Source organism: Lycium barbarum, chromosome 7 (assembly GCF_019175385.1).
Source record: "Lycium barbarum isolate Lr01 chromosome 7, ASM1917538v2, whole genome shotgun sequence".
NCBI classification, from domain to species: Eukaryota; Viridiplantae; Streptophyta; class Magnoliopsida; order Solanales; family Solanaceae; genus Lycium; species Lycium barbarum.
Genome location: NC_083343.1, coordinates 69858783 through 69878381, shown reverse-complemented (window position 1 = coordinate 69878381; position 19599 = coordinate 69858783). Strand labels below are relative to the sequence as shown.

General features: G+C 39.0%; 1 protein-coding gene across 2 annotated transcripts; it reads right to left on the bottom strand.

The window, feature by feature from the left end:
- Positions 1-2455: 2455 nt before the first annotated feature.
- LOC132603468 (uncharacterized) lies at positions 2456-15037 on the bottom strand. 2 transcript variants are annotated; one of them, XM_060316553.1, is made up of 5 exons: positions 14784-15037; positions 5537-5603; positions 4754-5143; positions 3654-3988; positions 2456-3015 (listed from the first exon to the last, which is right to left on the bottom strand). In XM_060316553.1, the coding sequence occupies exons 1-5, from the start codon at positions 14865-14867 to the stop codon at positions 2800-2802; spliced, it is 1092 nt and encodes a 363-aa protein (XP_060172536.1). In that variant the 5' UTR covers positions 14868-15037; the 3' UTR covers positions 2456-2799. The 2 variants fall into 2 exon arrangements, with proteins under 2 accessions (XP_060172536.1, XP_060172535.1); XM_060316552.1 differs by lacking the exon at positions 14784-15037 and adding an exon at positions 6260-12707.
- Between the last annotated feature and the right edge of the window lie 4562 nt (positions 15038-19599).

Below are 19599 nucleotides of genomic sequence, written 5' to 3'. Positions count from 1 at the left end.
GAAAGCATGCCTAGGTCTTCAGACAAGAAGTTGGGTTGGCTATTCTAGCTTGGTATTTGTTGTTCAAGTTTCCTGAGTGTAATATTTTGTCGAGTTTGCCTTGCTAGTTGTGGGTGTTGGTTGGTATTGTTTTGTTGAGTTCTTTCCATTGAATGTGTACTGTTAGTGTTGCTTGTTTACCTTTTTGGTTAGACTTTGGTTCGCGAATTATACGTAGAGTTAGCGATTGTTGGAGAAAGTATGTGAACCTTCGGGTGTGGAGTTGGAATAGAATACTTAGGTTGGTATTGTTGTTGGCTATCCTATTGAGTTGTTGGCTTGTCGCCGCGTGATTGATTCTAGAATAGATGCGTAGTGATTACCTTATGTTTTGGAGAGCATTTCTCATATTTAAGGCTGTTGATAAGCGAGAGTAAGATTATGATATTGATATTATGATTGAGACATATGTCCATATATGGAACCATTGATTCATGTACTCTTGTTGGCATTGTTATCATGCATTCACTCATTCATAATTATATTAGGATCGGGTTGCGCGCCGCAACACTGACTGGGATCGGGTTGCACGTTCCGCAATACTGACTATTGGATCGGGATGTATGTCATAGCAGGTACATGGACTTAGCGGCCCCCCATGGGTCATGACCGTCGGAGCTAGACATCGTCCGCTCGAAGCATGTGTGTATCATTGCATCGCATTTTGCATTCATTTCATATTCTCATATTGTTGGTTTGGCATTAACTTTGATATGTTTGTGACATTATGGACTTGATAGGGGTTCTCGTGATTATACTTCTGCTTCATGGTGGTTTTGGGAAGGTAATTTGGACTTGGTAATTGGCACTAGAAAGGGCATTCCGGGTTGTGTGGGAAGTGTGACCTTAAGCATGTTCTAGTTGGGAAATTCATTGGTTGGGTGAGTCGGTGGAACTAGGTTGGACTTAAGCGGAGTAGTAGTCGTACTGGAGCCTTAAGATGTGCATCATATTTGGGAGTGTTAGTGATTGTCTCTAGTGTTGGGCTAATGATAAGTAGGTTTGAGATAAGTGTTGGTGTGTGGTAGATTGTGAGAGAGCCTTATTTTGGTTTGGTCCAGTCATGTTGGAACTTATCCTACAATGGTAGTCTTTTCGGGTAGATTCTTCGTTGGTTAGTATTCGTGGAGTGGAATGATGTTGGAGATGGTTAAATGGGCTGTATTGTAGCCATGTAAATGGTAGGACCCCCCTTTCTTACAATTTCTTTATTTGACCAAATTGCTGCCTACCATGCTTATCCGTTATTAATTATTGTTATTATGATTTTCTAATCGTTGTCGGCCTATGATGCTTACTAGTACCAGTGTTGTATTGATACTACTCTTGCTACACCCTTTTTGGGGTGTAGGTTTGTTTCAGGTTGAGCTCGTGGTTTATTAGCTCCGAAGACTTGCCGGTGCTATCTAGAAGGCTCTATTACTTCATTCCAACAGAGTTGTCTTAATTTACTTTATTTCGTTTGGTTCCAATTACAACTTAGAAGCTCCTGTACTAGTCCAGATCAAATTTTGGGAAATGTTTTTGTAAAGACTTGTATACATTCTTACATATATAAATAGAAAATGATTTATCGATGAATTCTTTTATAGTGTTCCTTTAATGTGTGATTTTGGGAAGGAAAGGGTTCGCCTACTAGGTGGGAATAAGTAGGTGCTCTCACCGACTTGAATTTGGGTCGTGACAATCTTCATGTTCTGTATATATACCCTCTTACTATGTACATATACATTTTTTGCCCTTATATAAATAGGATGTATACTGACCACTTTCAAGTACATTAACTTTTTTCTTATTGTAATTTTATTCATATTGTTCAATAAATTTCACATGATTTTACTCTTCAACGCTAAAAAAAAATCATCAAAACTATCTGATTTATTAATATTATTATCAATCTTCAATATTGTTAAATATGTTTTCCGTTCAATAATTTTCACATGATTTTACTCTTTAACACTCAAAAAATCATCAAAACAGTCTGATTTATTAATATTATTATCAATCTTCAATAAATTAGTTTTCCTTATCAATCTTTAATAAATATGTTTTCCTGTTCAACAAATATTATACAATCACCAACCAAACGCCAAAGAAATATTTTTCAGAAAATAAATCATTTTCCCCAAAAAAAAAAAAAAAAAAAAAAAAAAAAAAAACGTATACCAAACATCATTGTGGCATATTGGAAACTTTATTTTTATCCGATGGTAGAGGCATCATCGCATATTTGATACTTCATTTTTCCCAAATGGTAGAGGCTTAAAGCATTTCTTTTTTAAACATTTGTTACAGGAGCTTGTCGTCGTCCACTGTGCTTCGGTCACAGTTATTGACGAGAGATCATCAGATTATCCTATCGAGATCAGAGATATGTATAGAACAGATAAAATTATCCACACTGCACAAGAAACAATGATTACTAAGGTAGTTTTACCAATCTAGTTAAAATTGCAGAAGATATCTATTACAAAAGTTAAACAGTACATGAATTATCCCATCTTAGTGAGTCGAGTATTCCCTCCTAGTGAGGTCCAAATTCAGAGCCTAATACAGAAGAGGTGACAAGATAATCAATCAGCAGCGCTATACCTTGCATTCCTTCATTTGCCAAGAATTTTGTGCAATGGTTGGAGAGACTTCCATGCTTATGCATGTTCTTTCAGATTCAACAAAGATCAAGTCAACAGGAGGAACCATCTGAAGAAATAAGACCTGTGGCACTCGCAAAGCAAACAAGCAACTAGAACATAGCATGTCTTAGCCCTGAGCCATAGTAGCAGAAGGGAAAAATCTCATGATGAAGCTAGAAAGGGACCAAATACAAATCACCCCAAGAAATTGAAGGACATTTAGAAGTGTGCTCAATGAGCCATTTATTGCCAAGTTCTGTGCGGTCATCTCTGCTACTCTTACTGTCAAAGAAAGGGCTGTTACCAGTTGTGCTGCCCTATTCAGCTGATGCAGCCTGTAAACCTGCCAAAGAGGAGTAAAATAGCCTCATAAAACTTGCTTTGGCAAGTGTTTAACATATTCAATCAGAGAGGGGGAGAGAGCATAAGATTCTTTCAAGACAAGTGGGAAGCAGTGTAAAGTCATCTTAATATTGGATAATCTATCCATGCTTTTGGCGAGACATATTATGAAGTTATTTCGCAAAAAAAACAGAATGGTTATCAGAAACAGCCTAAACAGAAAAAATACAAGTGTTGCGTCCAAGTAAAGATAAAAGTCTTTACTTGGATTTTCCATTAGAACAACAAAAGTGTATATTGTAACAAAAGTTTAACGAGTCAACTTAGTTAAGTTTGAAAAATGAAAACTGTTATTCACGGATCTGGTGGAGTGTTTAAAGGAATTAAAAAAAAGATAGTTTATATAGGTAATTTGAAATATCTGGAAGGATTTAAACGTCCAGACTATAAAAAATTAAGTTTGAAGAGCTGCAATTCTTTTCTATGAAAAACAATGGAGGGTTTTGGGGGAGGGTGGCCTTATTCCTGATGACATTTCAAGTTAAACGTAATGAGGCCACAATACAACAAAAATCACAGTGTCCAGTGTTCAATGTTTCCTCTCTGCAAGTGAAATTACCAAGTCGATTTAGTCCATACCTGAAAAACAATAGGGATAACAGACCATGAAGGGGAGTCAATATATCTTGCATACTGCTCAAAAGCAAATTGCACTACAATACCAACAAGGTAGGGGGCAAGAGTAGCAGAAGCTGCAGGACCGGTCCATGGCCAGACAAACCCCATGGTCACCATTGGAATTATTAGACTAAGTGCTAGTATAGAAATTGAACATATTCTATATCCGAGTGGTGGGGTAATTTTCCTGTCACAAGATACTAGCTCAAGCGGTCTCCTTAAATGATCTATTAGGAGAAGAAACACTGCTACTCCACAGTAAAAGAAAGCCTCTGTGAAGAACAAGATGAGGAAATCTGCAGGTAGAGAGCACAGTTTATTTAGAAAAAGTGCAATGAAATGACTACTTTTGTATTACTTAAGAAAGGAAAACCTTAGCCTGAACATTGAATAACAACAATGCAAAGGAGGATCAACATTTCAGCCACATAACAGACACCTGATTTAGACACAGATAGTCTCGCGTACAAATCATTGGGTTGGTGGACACAAGATATCCTCCTAACACAATTTTCCTAAGCCGATCCATTTAGTGCAGATAAGGCTAGTTTCTTGAAGTTGCAGGTACTCTCCACAGTCCATAAATCAATATATTGCAGTAAGCTCTGAGGCCCTGATGATTGAAAATTGCCACCTATTTGTGGTGATTTTGTTTGGAGAAAGAAAGAATAATAATAAAAAAGAGACGAGAATGAGCTGATGGGATACCTAGACAATTGACCCTTGATAGAAAAAATTACAAAAAATTGCTTGTACAAGTTTCAGAAGAGTTCCGTTTCCCAAAATATATGCAAGCTTCAATAGAAAGGATAATAAAATAATAAGATTATATCAACAAACATATTTTGGATGTATGTTTATTTAATTTGCTACGCTACTGGCAATAAAAATTTGATGCTGCAATCAGAAGGATCATCATAGCTTGATCTTCGTTTTTTCCTTTTTCTTGGGGATTGGGGGAGGGGGGTTCTTCTTTGTGGGGTTTAAGCAGGTTGGCTGATAAACTAAATGAAAGAAACATAACTATGTCAGAAACATGTTATGGCATAAGTTTTGCCTACCAGTTAACAAAGAGTCCTCAAATATAGTTGATAATATCCTGCGCAAGTAAAGCGAGGGAAAGATGAAAGAGGCTACAAGGACAGCTGGACCAACAAACCACAGTAGACTGTTCTGGTTCTTTGCAGCAGCGGACACAGGAATTTCCTCCTCCCTTCTGTAAGGACGACTGTAGAATGATAGTACCCCGGGCTTACCACGACCACCTTCAATTTGGACATTTGAACCACTGGCAGATGCAATGTATTCAACACTTTCTTGCTCAGAACCATCTTCCTCAAGCTCACTGTCAGGAAACTGGTCCTCCGCAGTGGCAAAGAAACTGAATTGTCTCCTACTCGAACTTCTCAGCACCTTTAGCTTTTCAAGCTTGAAATGGCGTGACCTAACAACTTGCGATGGCAGAAGATAGCCAAAGCAACGGGAGAAAAGAAAAAGAGAAGAGAACAAAGTTACAGAAAGTCATCCTACAGAAGTTTAGCACTCACTTTGAGGACTTGCTATCAGTAAGACGACAAGAAGTGACTTAAAGTTTCAAATAACAATTTATTCCCACAAGAAGCGAACCAAATACTATCAATTGCAACATTGGCTAGTTCTACTGTTACTCCATCTTACAAAGAGAATAAGAGATTTAGGGGAGGAAATGAAACTTAAACTTTTTCCGTTTGGATAAAGGAAATGCAACTTAAAAACTTATATCAGATAATAGAGGAAACCATTGTTCAATTGCATCATAACAAGAACTTTAATCTAGAAAAGAACTTTCCAATTTGACTAACTACCTTTATCATTTTTTAGACGTTCTGCCACAAATCTCTGCATGCAGAACACTCTTGGTCTTGCACTCACCTGGATGGTAAAGCATGGAATCAAACAAGCACTCTAGAAAAGATTGCATACATCACCACACAATGGTACTAGAGGAAAAAAATAAAGAAAATACATTTTAACTTAAGTATGCTAATCTTAAAGAGTCCTTCAAGAATAACCCAAAAGGAAAAGAAGATACATCTAATCAATTGGCTGAGAATAATTCAGCGTATTGCTCCCAGTAATATGGGTACGCATCAGACTCAAGGTATTAACTACAGTTGCATGCCAAAAGACCCTGTCCACCATCTCAAACCAATGAATTTCAGGTCACTATGAAGCCACTTAGTATGCACCCAGCAAGTCAAGAAACATGCTAGTAAGATTATAGGTAACCTAGGACGAACAATTCCGTTCCGTATCCAAGAGGGAAGAAAGAGTGTTCCATATAATATACACATAAATTTATACATATAACATACATAGATACAAACATATATATATATATATATAGAGAGAGAGAGAGAGAGAGAGATCAGTTATTCCATGTAGAAGTAGCACATTTTCATCCAGCCTTTTAATTCCAAAGTCTTTATCAAATTATCAAACTACTCAAAAAGATCTAGTGAATCCTTCTCCCTTTAAATTTCTCATGATTCAAACTCTTCCAGAGTAAGCCCTATTGGTAGAGTTACCCGAGACATGTGCTGGTGAGAGCTAGCAAAATCTGGTCGAATAATAGAGGTGCGCGCAAGCTGACCTGCACCAGCGTCATTAAAAAAATAGAAAAAAGAAACTCTTCCAGAGTACAACATGCCATTAGTCAAACCAATCTTGGAAAATAATGTATGAGTTTAGGTGTTGCAAGCCTGCACCTGAATTAAAACCCATATTATATCATTCTTGCCTGTTTCTGCAGAGCGATCATACTAAAGTATCTATTACACAAACTGAATCCCTTTTTTGTAAATTATATTAGGTCGAGCAAGCTTCATAAGCAGCAACCTGCCCAAAACATGCAACTTTGGTTGCGGCCTTAATTTTCCACAATAGATTCCAGGGCCAGAATGTCTCTGAAACAAGATAATGATCTTGTAACCGTTCAAAAAAAAAAATTCACCATATTATCTTCCCATATTATTCGCAAGCCAAACCTGAGTGTCTTCCTTGTTTTCATCAATAATTGTTGTCTGAATTTTCTTCAAAAAAAAAAAAAAAAAACACTAACTTCATCCTGTTCTCAATCACTAAAGTTTCTCCTAACCTGAAAATCCCACTAGTTTTCCATAAGGCAGTCAACCATCTAACAATCTTGATTCTTCACCAGGCTATAAATAAAAGGAAAATGATCATTTAACAATCCTTCTTCATACCATCTATCAGTCCACAGTTTAATTTTCCTTCTATTTCCCAACCTTTAATTTAATGTTATTTTTAAACTCTCCCCAAAACCAGCTCACATCGCCGCTCCAAAAGAGTTGTTCACATGCTCAGGCTACCAGAATCCCTCCCTTTCATACTTGCAATTAATCACTATCTTCCATATAGCATCATTGTTACCATTCATCTCCATAACCACTTATAGAGGAGGCAGATTTAAGTCCCTCACACAAAGCCTCCCTTCTTTTTGTTCCTTATGATCTTTGACATCTTATCATATGGATATTTCTACTATCTGCATTAGCTTCCCAAATAAAGTTCCTTCTCAGCTTACTGATGCATTCTCCACTTCTGTTAGGATTGGTACTAGAGACATTAAATAATTGGGGATTCCATCCAAAACACAATTCACTGGTTCAATCTTCCATGAGAAGAGATATACTGCTTTTCCATAAAACCAATTTTTTCTCACACTTGTCCATAACACCTTGGCAAATCCAAGGTATGTAGTGGGGAACTTCTTGGTGTTACAACCCAAAATTTCAGCAAAGTCATCGATAAGATTGTCCACATTTACAGAGAAAAGACTACTTTTGATAAGGTTCATCTTAAACCCGAGAAACTGCTTCAAATGCTAAAAGTAAAATTTTCGAATGCAAAAGTTGCATTCTATCAGCTTTACATTACACCAGTGTCATAAGCATATAGAATATGATTAATTTCCACAATATTTCCATGAGCACCTTCAATCTCAAAACCTTTGCAAGAAGGGTTATGCAACATCTTACTAAACACTTCCATGGCTAGAACAAGCAACTAAGGAGGCAGCGGATCTCCTTGCCGCCTAAGGTCCCTTTGAGATTTTAAAAAATTCTTTCGGACTCCCGTTGATCAAGACTGAAAATTTGACTATGGAAATGCAAGTTTTAATCTAATGTATCCATTTGTCTCCACCATTTGGTATTGTTAAAGGAATTGCCAACTAATAGGGTCATATGCCTTCACCGAATCCAGCTTGCAGAGAACTCCTTCTTTCGCCATCTTCAAATAGTAATCAGAAACCTCATTGGCCTCCAATGATGCATCTGCAATTTGCCTTCCTTAAATGAAGCATTCTGAGTGACAGATACCAATTTATCCATAAACCATTTTAACCTTTCAGTCAAAGCTTTGACAATAATTTTATATATACTCCCCCCAAAAGACTGGTAGACCAGTAGTCTTTTATATTCATTGCTCCTTTTTTTTTTTTTTTTTTTTTTGAGATCTAGAGTGTTCCACTGAATTTCTTCTCATAAGTTCCTTTCTGATAAAAGAACTCCAGTCTTCAAGATGTCGTCTTTACAATCTTTCAACATTTATGGAAGAATGTCGTATCAAATCCATCCAGTTCCAGTGCTTTATCACCTTCAAACTTGTTAATAACTTCACTAATTTCCGCCACAGTAAACTGCTTCGGTAGCCAAATGTTCTTTTCATCTGTTCATTTCGCCAACTTATCACCTATTCATTGTGATCTGTACATTTCAGTATCAGGGAATAAATTCTGGTAGAAGTCACAATATGATCCCTGATTTCCTTCTTATTTACTGTAATTCTGCTGTCAATCTCCATAAAAAAGGGCAGCCCGGTGCACTAAGCTCCCGCTATGCGCGGGGTCCGGGGAAGGGCCCTGCTGTCAATCTCCATAAGATCAATATTGTTAAATCTTTTGTGGGAGTTGGTCAGCTTATGAAATATTTTGTATTCCTATCTCCTTGCTTAAGCCACAATCTCCTTGACTTTTTCCTCTAAGACACGTCTCTGCATTGACAATCTCTTCAAATTCTTTCATGAGAGTGGTATGTTCAAATCTGTATTTGACGAGATCTGTGATCAATCTCTTCCAATCTATTTAAGACTGCGTCTTTCTTTTCCCAAGGTTTCCAAATATCTCTTGTCCCATTTTTATGTCTTCCTTCAGTCTTTTCAGCTTTTTTGCAAGCACCAGATCTGGTCTCCCATGAAATTCATATTGCTCCCACCATTGTTCCACTAACTTCAGGAAAAAATCATGCTCTAACCACATATTTTCAAATTTAAAATATCCTTTCTCTTTTTCAAGTTTCCACAAACAAGTATAATAGGGAAATGATCTGACAAAATTCTTGGTATTACCTTCTGTTTAATGTCCTTAAATGATTCATCCCAATCTTAAAACATCAGAAATCTACATATATTCTAGATGTGACACCTTCATTGCTACCTTTAAACCAAGTAAAACGACCCCCATGTAATGGAAGGTCTATACAACAACAACCCAGTGAAATCCCACATCGTGGGGTCTGGGGAGGGTAGAGTGTACGCAGACCTTACTCCTACCAAGGTAGGACGGCTGTTTCCGAAAGACCCTCGGCTCAAGAAAAGCATAAAAGCATAAAAAAGTCAGATAAGGCTAAGAAATTCAAAGCGACATGGAAAAGCAATAATATAAAATAAAATAATGCAGTCGACACAGATACCACAGGATAATCAAAGCACACGAAATAACAGATAATAGCATAAATCGGAGCACAAGAAATTATATTGCGATACTGCGACTACTAGTAAGAACGGATAACGAGACTATCTACTAGCCTTCTACCCTAATTTGGGTCCTCCAAACCCTCCTATCTAAGGTCATGTCCTCGGTAAGCTGTAATTGCGCCATGTCGTGTCTAATTACCTCTCCCCAATACTTCTTCGGCCTACCCCTACCTCGTCTGAAACCATCCATGGCCAACCTCTCACACCTCCGCACTGGGGCATCTGTGTCTCTCCTCTTCACATGCCCAAACCATCTCAATCTCGCTTCTCGCATCTTGTCTTCCACCGAGGCCACCCCCACCTTAACCCGAATATCCTCATTCCTCATCCTGTCGCTCCTGGTGTGGCCACACATCCATCTCAACATTCTCATCTCGGCAACTTTCATCTTTTGAACGTGAGAGATCTTAACTGGCCAGCACTCCGCCCCATACAACATAGTCGGTCTAACCACCGCTTTGTAGAACTTACCCTTAAGTTTTGGTGGCACTTTCTTGTCACATAGCACTCCGGAAGCAAGCCTCCATTTCATCCACCCTGCCCCAATACGATGTGTGACATCATCGTCAATCTCCCCGCTGCCTTGCACAATAGACCCAAGGTACTTAAAACTATTTTTCTTCTGGATGGCCTGGGTACCAAGCCTCACTTCCACGCCAGCCTCCTGAGGTGCTTCACTGAACTTACACTCCAAGTACTCTGTCTTGGTCTTACTCAGCTTAAACCCTTTAGCCTCCAGAGTATGTCTCCAACCCTCCAGCTTAGCGTTAACTCCGCTACGAGTCTCGTCAATCAGGACTATGTCGTCCGCGAAAAGCATACACCATGGCACCTCACCTTGAATTTGCCGTGTCAATCCATCCATCACTAAGGCAAATAGAAACGGACTAAGAGCTGATCCCTGATGCAACCCCATCACAACTGGAAAGTGCTCTGAGTCTCCTCCTACTGTCCTTACTTTAGTTTTGGCTCCCTCATACATGTCCTTGATCACCCTAATGTACGCCACAGGTACACTTTTAGCCTCCAAGCATTTCCATAGGATCTCTCTTGGAACTTTGTCATAAGCCTTTTGTAGGTCGATGAATACCATATGTAGGTCTCTCTTCCTCTCCCTATACTGCTCCACCAATCTTCTCACAACATGGATGGCTTCTGTAGTTGAGCGTCCCGGCATGAATCCGAACTGGTTCTCTGAAATAGACACACCTCTCCTCACCCTCATCTCCACCACCCTTTCCCACACTTTCATAGTATGGCTTAGCAGTTTGATACCTCTATAGTTGTTACAACTCTGAATATCTCCCTTATTCTTGTACAGAGGGATCATTACACTCGTCCTCCATTCTTCGGGCATCAATGCCGTCTTAAAGATGACATTAAACAACCTAGTCAGCCACTCCAAACCTGCCAGCCCCGCGCTCTTTCAAAATTCCCCAGGAATCCCGTCAGGTCCGATCGCTCTTCCCCTGCGCATCCTACGAACAGCACCCCTAACCTCCTCAACCTTGATACTCCTGCAATACCCAAAATCACGCCGCCTTCCTGTATGTTCTAAATCTCCCAGCACAATGTCTCTGTCCCCTTCTTCATTCAAGAGTTTGTAGAAGTATGACTGCCATCTCCGTCTAATGAGAGTCTCCTCTACCAATACTTTGTCATGCTCGTCCTTGATGCACTTTACTTGATCCACATCACGTGCCTTTCTCTCCCTCGCCTTGGCTAGCCTGAACAATTTCTAGTCCCCTCCGTTCTCTTCTAGTTCAGCATACATGCGTTCAAAAGCTGTCGCTTTTGCCGTTGAAACCGCCAACTTCGCCTCCTTCCTCGCCATCTTATAAAGCTCCGTGTTTGTCCACTTCTCCACCTCATCCTTGCTTTCTATCAACTTCGCATACGCCACCTTCTTTGCTTCCACTTTCCCTTGAACTTCTCCATTCCACCACCAGTCTCCTTTATGCTGGCCACGACTACCTGTCGAGACCCCCAACACTTCCCTTGCTACCACCCTAATGCAACTAGCCGTCTTATCCCACATACTGGTCGCATCCCCACTACAATCCCAAGCCCCCATATCCTTCAATTTCTCTCCCATCTCCACTGCACTAATCGTGGTCAAACTACCCCATCTGATCCTAGGTCGGTCATCCACGACCCTCTTCTTCCTCGTCCTCTTGATCCCTAAATCCATCACCAAGAGCTTATGTCGGGTTGTAAGATAGTCGCTCGGAATGACCTTACAATCTTTGCACAGACCTTTATCATCCTTCCGAAGGAGTAAAAAGTCTATCTGAGTTTTAGCCACCGAACTACGGAAGGTTACCAAGTGCTCCTCCTCCTTTGGGAAACTCGAATTGGCTATCACCAACCCAAAAACTCTTGCAAAATCCAAAAGTGAGACTCCTCCTCCATTTCTGTCCCCGAAGCCAAAGCCTCCATGCACATCATCATAACCTCCGGAAATAGGCCTGATGTGTCCATTGAAATCACCTCCCACGAATAGCTTCTCAGTAGGCGGTATGCCTCCCACTAACTCGTCCAAATCCTCCCAAAAGCGCCTCTTCTCCTCCTCGCCTAAGCCCGCTTGCGGCGCATATGCACTAATAATGTTCAAAGTGAGTCCTTCAACGACCACCTTAATCGACATCATCCTATCAGTGACCCTCCTAACCTCTACCACCTGATCCCTTAATTCACTATCCACTAAAATGCCCACCCCATTTCTATACTTCGACCTACCAGAGAACCACAGCTTATACCCGTCTACCTCCTTAGCTTTAGGACCTACCCATTTGGTCTCTTGGTTACAAGCTATATTAATCTTCCTCTTCTTAAGAATCTTAACTAGCTCTATGGACTTCCCCGTTAACGTCCCAATGTTCCAAGAACCTACTCTTAACCTAGACGCTCCTTTAACCCACTTACCCCTCCTAACCCTCGCCCCCGTCCCCGAACGAGAACATGACCCTAGTCTACCATCACTAAGCAAAGCCACAAGAAAGAGTATGAACTAATAAATTCAAAAGTCTAAAGTTAGCAAAATGTTACTACAAATGTATGGACAAATAATGGATATAGCAACCGGAGGTACCAACTCCAGTTGAACTGAACCTGATCGTCGCCGGAAAACACTGTTCAACGTCCGAGTTACTGTTCACTGTGGAATTACTGTTCACTGTTGAAATTCTGTTCCCAAATACCTGAAACAGGAGAAGAGGAGAGGGGGGGGGGGGGGGGGGGGGGGGGGGAAGAAAAAAGGAACAGGGAAAGAAGAAGGAAAAAAAGAAAACAGTAGGGAAAAGGATGGGGCTGCCGGAAAATGTTGCCGGAAAATTCTCCGGCGATGGCGCGACTGAGTTCTTGCAGTGCCAACAGCAGCTAGAAAAAAAGGAGAGAAAAGGGGAAAAAAAGGAGAAGAGAAGAAGAATAGGAGATGAAGAAAAGGGAAGGAGAAAAAGTAAATCTGGCCGGAAAAGTGGCCGGCGTTACCTGATCGCCGGAGTTACCTGGTCGTCGGACGCGGTCTGGTCGCCGGACGTGGTGGCAGGTGGGGTGGGGGGGGGGGGGGAGATGGGATGTTACCGTTGGGGGTATAGGAGAGAGAAGAGAGAGAAGGGGTATACGTGAAGGCTATGTAATGGAAGGTCTATTTGGCTCTATTTGAAGGTCTATGAGAGCCAAATATTCGATGCATTTTGAAAATTCTCATAGACCTGGAATTTTTTTTTGTTTATCTTCCTAGTCTTCATCATTGAACCTTGTGACATTAAAGTCGGTGAAAATGTATTTAAAGCCCTGTGTTAATTTCTTCCGGCCAGAAATTGTAAGAACAACCATCAACTTGTTGAAACAGTTCCATCTTCTTTTATCACATAAAATAAGAGTGATCCCACTGTTGCCCTGTGACTCCACCAGATTTGTTTTATGATTGATGAATTATATATTTTCATCTTTGTTTCAGTAAAGCAAACAAGAAGATTTTTCACTTCCGCAACACCATCCTAACCATCTTTCTTTTCTAATAAAAAATATTCCAACAAAATATTTTCATCTTGATCTTCTGTTATTCATAGCAACCTCTTCCTTTACTCTTAGTGTCAACCCCAAAATTCATATTGATCTACACCAGCTTCACCTCTCTATTACTCTTCTTCCTCGGAGATGGGCATTTTGTTACCTGCGTAATTCTTTCAAATCTGTTCCTTTCAATTCGTAAGAGAAAACTAAATATATTTCTTTTTACCACCACCTTGAATTGCTTGTCCTTTGTGCTGAGGGTCTACCGGAAACAACCTCTCTACCTCCCAAGGTAGGGGTAAGGTCTGCGTACACTCTACCCTCTCCAGACCCCACTTTGTGGGATTTCACTGTGTATGTTGTTGTTGTACCCACCTTGACACCTCTTCTTGATTCATCCTCTCTTGGTAGCTTAATTCATTACTTTCATATCAGGGAAGCATAAGTATATCCACAACACTTGCATGCTCGAGTTCTCCATTAAACCAATGTGCAATGATGTCACCAGCATTTACCGAGTCTTCATCACTTCCATAGACCTCACCCGCTCTCAGACTGCTAGTGTAAGGTCATCTTCCTTTGCTTGTTCATTCTTTCATATTACCCAAACCCATTGAATCTTCCTCAATCTTTTCACCAATCTAATTGCATAGCATATTGCAATATCTCAGCACAATCATTTCTTTAATAATTCTTTTTTGCTCTAAGAAACCTGATGTTATGCTTAGGCCTCATCTTTTAAAGCTTGGCGCAGAAAGGACAATGAAGAGTCGTTGGGTAGTTCAAAGATATAAATAACTCCAAATAGAATTTACAAGTATCTAACCCATAATTCTGGTATTCATGTCCTGTAGGACAAACTAGAAGTTTTAAGGGATTGAATCACCTGAAAACAAATTTTGATGTTCCATTCAGACAAGAGGGCACAAATCTACCGAATAGAAACACCATATATCGCACAAAAAATCAGAAAACCAAAAAGCAAAAAATAAAAATGAGAAGAAAAAGGATATAAGTAGCAGAAAATATAAGTTAATTTTAAGCATTTCAGAGTGGACCATTATTCTTTTTGAAATCCCTCTGCAGTTAACAACAATTGGGAAAGTAAATATTTTGTACTCATTTAACAACAAGCTCTCTGAACATCCTTAAATTGAATGGGCAATCTAATAACGTAGGCATTCAGGGAAAAGCAGCAAGATTATTGCAAGTAAAACATACAAAAACACTTCAAATAAACAGAAAAGAGTAGGGTACCGTGCTCGTGTTGTTGGACTGAAAGGGTGAAGAAAGAGAGGTCAAAACACAGGAAAACGAACAACCAGTTTTCCCAACTGTCATTCTTTATTCTTGATTTCAGGTACCAGTAGAGGAATTATGGAGAGGAGTGAACAAAGAAATGGTTGAGACTTGGGAGTCAGGTATGGGGTTTTAGCAAGAAAGGCGCTACTATGCTTCTCTCTTCTGCTTCTCTATTTGTCAACTTGTGGCCTTGTGGGGTTAAGTCACAAAATTAGACAAGCTTACCCTTTTTATGTGCCCTCCTAACCTTTCTTTCTAGCCGGGCGAGTTCATCATTTGATTAAAAATCGATCCAAACTGATTAAATAAATTAATATTTATTTGGGTTGGGCTTGATTTAATTTTAAATTTTTAAAATCGATAATATTTAGTTTGATTTTATTAAAAGAAAATCGAAGAATCGAAGAAAAAAACGAATCGAACCGACAATTTTATACATAATTTTTAATAATTATATATATACAATATACAATATATTAACTTTTATAAATACTTTTATATAATTTCTACATTTTTTAAGTAAAATTTTATTTATCTCTAATAGGTTAATGAACTTTATACCTTAAGCTCATTTTTAAAAAGAAATTCATGAATTCAAACTCATTTATTCAAAAAAAAAAAACTATGAGATTTACGTAGATTTATTTTTTGTATTTATTATAAACTTTATGTTATACCGCGTATTTTTATACGTCGAATTATTCGTAAGCTAATCGACGTAAGCTTAAGGACGAGATTAATTTTTGGGATATGTGACAAGGGCTTTTAATCCCCGATCTTTAACGAGTGCACGATTGCTTGTAAATTTAATTGGTGTAGAAATATTAATGGAGATTAGAGATTAATTAATTATGATTAGATTATTAAGTGGGCCCCACTACAATACATGGATAAATATAATTGGATCATGGAGGATGACATGTCATAGTGGGACACATGTCATTTGGTTGGACATGTGTCAAATGGAGGGGCTACATATATATGTATTGTGATGACTAGTGGATCACATTTTGCCTTCACAAACTTCATCTTCATTCTTGAAACAAAGCTGCACTGTTCATGGCCGCTACTGTTCACGGCCAGCCTTGGCATTTAAAAAAAAAATCTAGATTAAATCTCCAAGGTGATTTAAACGTCCCAAAGGAAGCAGCGAGTTAGGATTTAAATTGAAGAAAGAAGAAGCGGTGCAATTGGTGCAAGCGAGTGTAGAATTTGCTCCGATTAAATTAAGGTAAGATCTTCTCACTTCATGGTATAGTTGGATTAATGGTGTTGTAATGGAAAGATTAAAATTGTATTAGATGAAATTGGAAGTAAGAAATTGCATGAATTCGTTGGTATTAGGAGTTGTAGTTGTTATATGGAATTGTTGAGTTGAAAGATTGAAAGTGTGGTTTATGTTCATATGTTGTTGTTCGTGTTGTCGTTGATATGGCTTTTAAATTCGGAAGAAAGAAGTGTATAACATATCATATACAAAGCGTATGTTGGTCTGTTTGGTGTATAATCTTAAATGTTAATGATTTGGATTGGAAAAGGGTTAAGAAAGATTATTGGGTTGTTTGAGTTGTTATGGGCTGGATTGTAAGGATTTGATATGAATATTTCTATTATTTTTGTTGTTGGTATTGTTGTGATAATAGGAGATTAATTGGAAGTGTTATATCCCGTATTTTTGAACCTCGGAGCATCTGCTGGGGTGGGGCCCACATACCGAGATTTTTTTTTGGAACATCTGAAAAGTCATATGAATCACATAGGTAAAGTTAAACACAACTCATGAAGTACCTTTGGACCAAATCAAAGTGGAAACCCTCCAAACGAATATTTTTAAGAAAACGTTTTCGGGTGACCTGACTTTGGGGGGGAAAACACTGTATTGTAAGTTTGGAATTTCGAAAATACCTTGAAATAGAAGTTGTAGATAATTGAATTAGCTTTCCATCCATAGGTCGTGGGTTCCCAGGTGACGTCGGTACAAGGAGATATGAACGTTTTAAGGTCGAAAGGTCAGTGGGCTAGGCCCAACTCGGGACCAACCGAGTTGGCCCAAAACAATGAAAAAAAAAATTCAGGCCCAAGTGAGGAGCCATTCGGCCATGGTCCATAAAAAGGATCCAAGCCCATGGAATTAAGTCATGTGGTCAATGAATAAAAGACCACTTAATCATCCAAATTCCATAGAACTTTCAAGAGAAAGAATAGGAGGAAAAACAAGAGAAAAACAAGAACAAAAAGAGGGCATTTCGGGTTTGGCCATAGAAAAATCACCCTTCAAAATCTTGCCTCTAAAATTATTTTCTTGTTGAATTCCTACTAAATTAAGTGTCCTCTACAACTTGGTGTAATTGTTTTGGAAGAAGGAGCACTTATTTCTTCAAGTTGACAACTTGTTCAAGTGAAGAAGTTTGTAGAAAAAGGTAAGAATCAATTCTTTTTTCTTATGTTATGAAGGTTTGTTTATGTTGTGGTATGTGGAAATGAGTAGAAATTATGGAAATAAGGAAGTTTGCAAAGTGGGTATGTATGTATATATGTAGCCATGGGTGTATATATGTTGTATACATATATGAGTTGAATTTTATGTTGCATTCTAGTTGTGGTTATGATGGAAATCATATTGGGAATGAAAGTTGAATGAATTTTGGTTGAAGTTGGAATGTAGATGATTATGTCACTTTAGAATAATTTTGTGATATTATGGAAATGAAGTTGTTAAGATGTGAATTATGATTATGGTTGATGAATTTGGAAGTTGGAAACTTGTTATGAAGTTGTATGCCAAAGATTTGATGTTTTGCATAAGTTATGATTTTGGCGGAAGATTGTATATCATGTATATCGAGTGTATATCTTAAGGAAAACGATATGAAATGTTTCTAGAACTATATGGTGATGATCATGATGGTTGTTGAATATGAAATTATTGATCTTAGTTGAAAGTTGGGTTGAATTGAAGATTATGTCAACTTGTAAGAAAAATGACTAGTTGAAGGATATTTGTGTTTTTAATGTTCATTGTTGATATTGTTGTTGTCGTTTGGGTTGTTGTTGATGATTTATAGCCGAGTTGAATTCTCGGGGTGTCATATGTATAGGGGAAGTGCTGCCGAAATTTCGGTAGCCAAATATGCTTAAAGTTGAAATAATGGCATTAATAATTCACAATTGGTAAACTTGACCAATTGCAGTTTTTCGACGAAACGGGAAGTGAGTTTGGAAAGGCTTAAGGAGCGCGAAAGGTATGTAAAGCAACCCCAATTCTTCCCTTGGCATGCCCCTAGTGTGTTAGGGTCGGATCCGGGCCTCGAAGGACCTCTTGACCCTCGGAATCCGCAAGACAAAATTTCAGTTTTTCCTTCAGTAGAATTGAACCATTTTGATACGCTTTTTTTCTGAAATTATGCAATTTTGCTCTAAATTATTCAGAAAATCATAGAATGTTTGTATAACCTTTTTAGGTGATACTATATGCTTAGAGGGCACAATTTGAGCCCGCCGCCTTGTTTGTCCCAAGGCGGGCCCGCTATTTACGGTTTTGCCCCTAATGTGTTAAAGCTTCCTTTTTAAGCGATTTTTGAAAGAAATGTTTTAATTACCCTACTAATCGCTTAACGAATATTATTTTAAATATTCTGTTAAATATTATAAATTATTTTGACACTCGGAATGACTTCGGGAAAGTTATACTTCTGTAATTTATTATGATATCCGAAATACATTTATTACGATTCCGTCCGACCCCATTGGATTTGTTTGTCTTCGATACGCTTCATCGAGTCTTTGAAAACATTTATTATATTTTTAAATTGCATTAGTCTCTCACTACTCCACTCGTGGATGTCCCAATGTTTCCCACACTGAGCCCGGGCCAGGATATGTTGTCAAGCGTAATTCTCTGCATTGTTCGCCGCGTCCCGATGTGAGGGGGCAGGTATACGCGTACATGGGTCTGTGGAGTATGATGTGCCATGTCCGCCTATTCTGATCTGATCTGTTATGGCCATTTTGACATGACATTATATGATACGGGGCCACGCCCCTTTTTCTGATTCCTCTGTATAGTGGCACCAGCGTCGGGAGGGTGGCCACATTCTGTCTGCCGAGTCCCGTGGCAGGGACCGGATATGATATGATATGACATATGTTTCTGTACGCATTCTGTCTGTTTTGGAAATATGCATTTGACACTCTGGATTCTGTACTCATTTTCTGTAACCATTATGATTTGAATTCTGTGATTCCGCTTTACATATTCAGTACATATTTCGTACTGACCCCCTTTCTTCGGGGGCTGCGTTTTCATGCCGCGCAGGTACAGACGACAGGTTCGCTGATCCATCTGTTTAGGATCCCACTTCTGCTATTTTGGGGCGCTCTCTTCTTCAGAGCCCATCTTTTGGTACAGTCTGTCACTGCTATCTGGATATGTACTTTGTTCTGGGTATGACGGGGCCCTGTCCCGTCTTATGATTATGATATGTTCTGTAGAGGTCTGTGGATACACCTGTGTGGGTTCTGTACATATGTTTGGGATGTTTTGTTTTATGATAGCCTTATCGGCTTCTGTGTGCCAAGTCTGCTCTTCTGCTAAATTCTGTAGCATCCACTAATGTTATTATTATATTATTATTCTGATAATATGCTAATTTGGGTATCGGGTACGTATAGGTGCCCAGCTAGGGCACTGGTCGCGGCCCACGGGGTTGGGTCGTGACAAAAGTGGTATCAGAGCAGTTCGTCCTCGAAATGTCCACAGACCGTGTCTAGT